This window comes from Saccostrea cucullata, unplaced genomic scaffold (genome assembly GCF_032062105.1).
Source record: "Saccostrea cucullata isolate Sc308-1 unplaced genomic scaffold, CSIRO_AGI_Scuc_v1 ctg19641, whole genome shotgun sequence".
NCBI classification, from domain to species: Eukaryota; Metazoa; Mollusca; class Bivalvia; order Ostreida; family Ostreidae; genus Saccostrea; species Saccostrea cuccullata.
Window position 1 is genome coordinate 4,399 of NW_026938435.1, and position 4,129 is coordinate 8,527.

The 4,129-nt window shown below is 32.3% G+C and overlaps 1 protein-coding gene across 1 annotated transcript; it reads right to left on the reverse strand.

Moving 5' to 3' along the window:
* Positions 1-548: 548 nt before the first annotated feature.
* Positions 549-2,228, reverse strand: LOC134250241 (uncharacterized). Its single transcript, XM_062732596.1, has one exon. The coding sequence runs from the start codon at positions 2,226-2,228 to the stop codon at positions 549-551; it is 1,680 nt and encodes a 559-aa protein (XP_062588580.1).
* Between the last annotated feature and the right edge of the window lie 1,901 nt (positions 2,229-4,129).

Consider the following 4,129-nt stretch of genomic DNA (forward strand, 5'->3'; position numbering starts at 1 on the left):
GGAGCCAATGTGCTCTGAAGTCTTCATAACAGTGAGGATTGTGGGAAATCATTAGAAAGAGAGATAACCATATCTCCCAAAAGGCAGTCTCTAGCAGTCAGTTCACTCATAAATCTGTTGTTTATTACTAGGGTAATATTTAATTAAGTAAAAACAAATAGCAGTATAAGTTAACATATATTTATGACCATTGAACGAATGAAATCAAAAAAGTTCTTCTAGATCCGACATTTCCTATAAATCATTTTTAGATTTATTCAGTGAAACTAAATAATAATTTTATATTTATATTCTGTTGATTATAATCTTTGCCATGAAAAACATAATTGACTTCAAAATTCAAAAATCCCTAGTTATATACGAGGAAGGAGGGATGTTTTACATAGGATATAAATTATTGATTAACAAAATATAAATAGAATGGTGATACACTTAAATTATTAACTTCCACACTACACCATAAAATTTCATATTATATAACTCAAAACACGTTATTTGTAATATTATTATGTTCATGTATCATCTAAACACATTCAGATGTTGATCTTTCATTCAAACAGCTTTATTAGCTTTACTTTTCCAGATACACGTTCAGCAACGAACAAATTATCATTGCTGTCTGTGCTGAGATCATATGGATCTTGAAATTCATTGTTTGCAATGTGCAAGGTAAAATGTCCGTTCTCATCAATGATATGTATAATATGATTTATACGGTCAGCAATCAATATGTGACACATGCTGGTTGTTGTTACTCCACTTGGAGTAAATATTTCATATCTTTTTGACTTGGGATTTCCATCATATATAAATCTAAGCTTGCCAGTTTTATGTACAACCACTACCTTATTAAAATCGTCGTCACTTACAATAATATCTAAATTTTTGTTTTCTTCAATGCAGAGTGGCTTAGCGTATAAAGCTTTTCCTACAGCATCGTATTGTATTTCTTGTTTGACGGTAGATCCAGAAAAACGGACTACTTTACTTGGCGAATCCTTTCTTTCTAAAGATTTCATAGAAACCAGAAATTCACCCGTTGAGCAAGAGCATATACCCAGTGGTGTCCACTCCTGGGTTGATGTAAGGCATTCTATCTCGTTACTCTTCCTTATTTTTATACATTTAGTCTTCCTTTCAGCATAGACTAAATATCCTTCTTTGGTGACTGCTTGATCACTTAATTCTGATGTTGGAATCTCCTCTAGTGTATTCTCATCTGTGTTCATGAGTTTTGTGAAAGCAGTGTTACCCCAGACATAGAATTGGTTTGTGTTTGGAATACAGTTTACTCTGTAAGTTTCTCCATAACCAGTATTTACAGTTTTTATTACTTTAGGTTTGGCAGCAAATTTCCTGATTGGTAAGTGTTGAACAGTTTTCAAGACACGGGCTGGTATGTCAGTTTTGATAGACCGTGGTAAGACTCCAATCAGTTCACATATTTTTTGTTCTGTAAGTTCATTTAGATTAAATTGCAGCACTGTTAGATTATACCTGGCTGGAACATTTCTAAAGTATTCATTTTTTGAATTGTAATAGATAAGTTTGGAAGAATCTTTGGAAGATAAAACTGACTCATTTTCATTGATAGCTGACTGAATTAAAGTCTGTCGTGACTGAAATTCCGATTTTAGTGCCGAGAGAAATTCAGTATCTCCTCTTGCAACGTCTTTCGATTCTTCCAAATATCTTTTGATAACTTTATCCAACAGATTGTGACATCTCTCCCCAAATTCAGTAATACCTTGCTGTCTTTCTCCATGTTTTTGGACAACATTTGATAACATCGAATCTATTTCAATGATAATTGTTTCATATACAGGTGCGACGTAAGTTTCAAGTTCATTTTTGTCTTCATAAATGATCTTTTTTCTCGAGCTGTATATATCAGAAATATGTTGCAGATTGTGATTGTCATGAAATCCAAGTGATGAACATTTGTGACAAATTGGAGAACCACAAGTTTGACAGAATGTGTCACATAATTGCTCATGATGACGACTGCACTGAGGAGGAATAATATCAAATTTTGTTAATTCGAAAGTGAGGACTTCATGTTTAACATTGGGGTTAGAAACCATATGAGGGCCTACACAATCTTTACAGAGATTAACATGACAGTTTTTGCAAATAATTTCTGCTGCTGCTTTCCTGTGTTTTCCTAGACAAAGTTGACATCGTCTAATGTCTTGTGCTTTAACTGTGGAAACTTCTGGTGTCGCCATGTGGGTTTTAATAGGAGTTGAGGTCTATGATGTCATGCTATAAATAAATGCTATTCGTATAGATATAAATGAATTTATTTTCATAATATAAAAGTATGCACGAGCTTACAACGAATTACAAAATTTGAAATGTGTAGCCCCAAGGTTCAAGGGTTCATGTAAGGTGGGGCTCTAATGCTTAGGAAGTGAAAATGAATCTTTTGATCATCTTCTGATTTGCCTCTGGGTATTAATTAATTAAACAAACTACATGTAAATGTACAGTAATGATGAAAAGAGGTGCCTATTTCAAAATTGTAAATTTTATGGCCATATTGGTTTAAAACGTGAACATGATGTAATTGTTGCAAATTTGTTACGTGAAACTCATGTTACCTATAAGGTCAATGGACATCTTGCTCAGGTTTACATCAATTACTTTTTTTTTGTTATGATACTTTTTATTGAGAAAGCTCACAAAAGTTATTTTCAGAGTATCTATAAATAATTTGGTAATGTCTGCAAGTCTTGTTATCTGTCTCTCACTGAGATGAAATAGAGTGAAACACAATATTACAACAATGCAAGGATTGCCAGACATAAATTATTTCAAATGATCAAAAGCCGCCACCAATATACAAGTAGTTTTAAACTGAACGGTTTTCTCATATTTTTAGAAATTAACGACCAGATAAAAATCATCGATCCTCTTTTAATCATTTAAATGAATTTGAAAAACTGATCGTTATAATGAAGGCATAATTATAATGAAGCAATAAAACATTCATTAACTCTATTAATTTGTATATGTTTCTGAAATCTTACCATTGTGCTTTTTCCGAGGTAAATAATAGAATTTTATACCTGTGGAAAAGTTAAGAACTTGTAAACATTCCTAAAAACAGAAGGAGATAGCCAGTAAAATCAATTTTTTTTTGTAAACTGGACTTTGTTACTGAACTGATAAGTATTGATCTCTATGTAAACTTTGTCTTGCAGATTTATTTTTTAAAAAGAGAATGACATCTTACCATTTCTGTGTGAGATAATCATTTATTTTAATTTTGACAAAAAATATATTCATACATTTATGCATTTTTAGTTTGTGATAAAAATTACAGTAAAGAAAGAGCTAATTCTAATACATGACGCTACACAATATTTTCACAATTATGTTAAATACTTCACTTATTTATGGTTTTAGTTCACTCCTGTGAGTATATTTGCATCTAGTATGGGAGAGAAGCAAATCTGCATATTCATGTGCAAAAGCAAATATTGCATTTGAAGAGGCTCGTCTACGATGTCTCTTGACGGAACGTAAGTCTTACGTTACTGTTACGCTTCGGGGTACCCATCTCTTATCTGTAACTCCTCTCATACCACCGAATGAAATTTGATGAGACTTTCATAGAATTTTTATTACGTAATGCCCTTGTGCACCTCTTATTTTACTTTTTGATCCGACACATATTTTGGGCTTCCCATAGCAAAACAGGAACTCTGCCATTATATTTATATGGGAGGCGGGGGGGGGGGTATCATTTAGTAAGCTCATTGCTCACAGTACCTCTAGTTTTTAATTTAAAACACACAAAAAGTTAAACCTTTCTTTCAATTTGTCTTGAAATAATGCAAATTTTTCTGATGACAAATATTTTGTTTAAACTTAAAATTGTATATGTCATTCTACCCGGAATATTTATTTACTGTCGTGAGTAGTTGATATCTGTACAAATTTATTGTGCACTTACGACAAATAAGACTGGGACTGGAATAACAAGTCAATGTTTTCGGAATTTGGCGAATACTGACAAGTAACACAATGCTATGGACTTTGAATGAACCTCCTATATATGCCCAAGTAAGAACTGACTACCTTAAAGCTTGTGGAAGTATTGATTAAATTTTTAATGTAAACC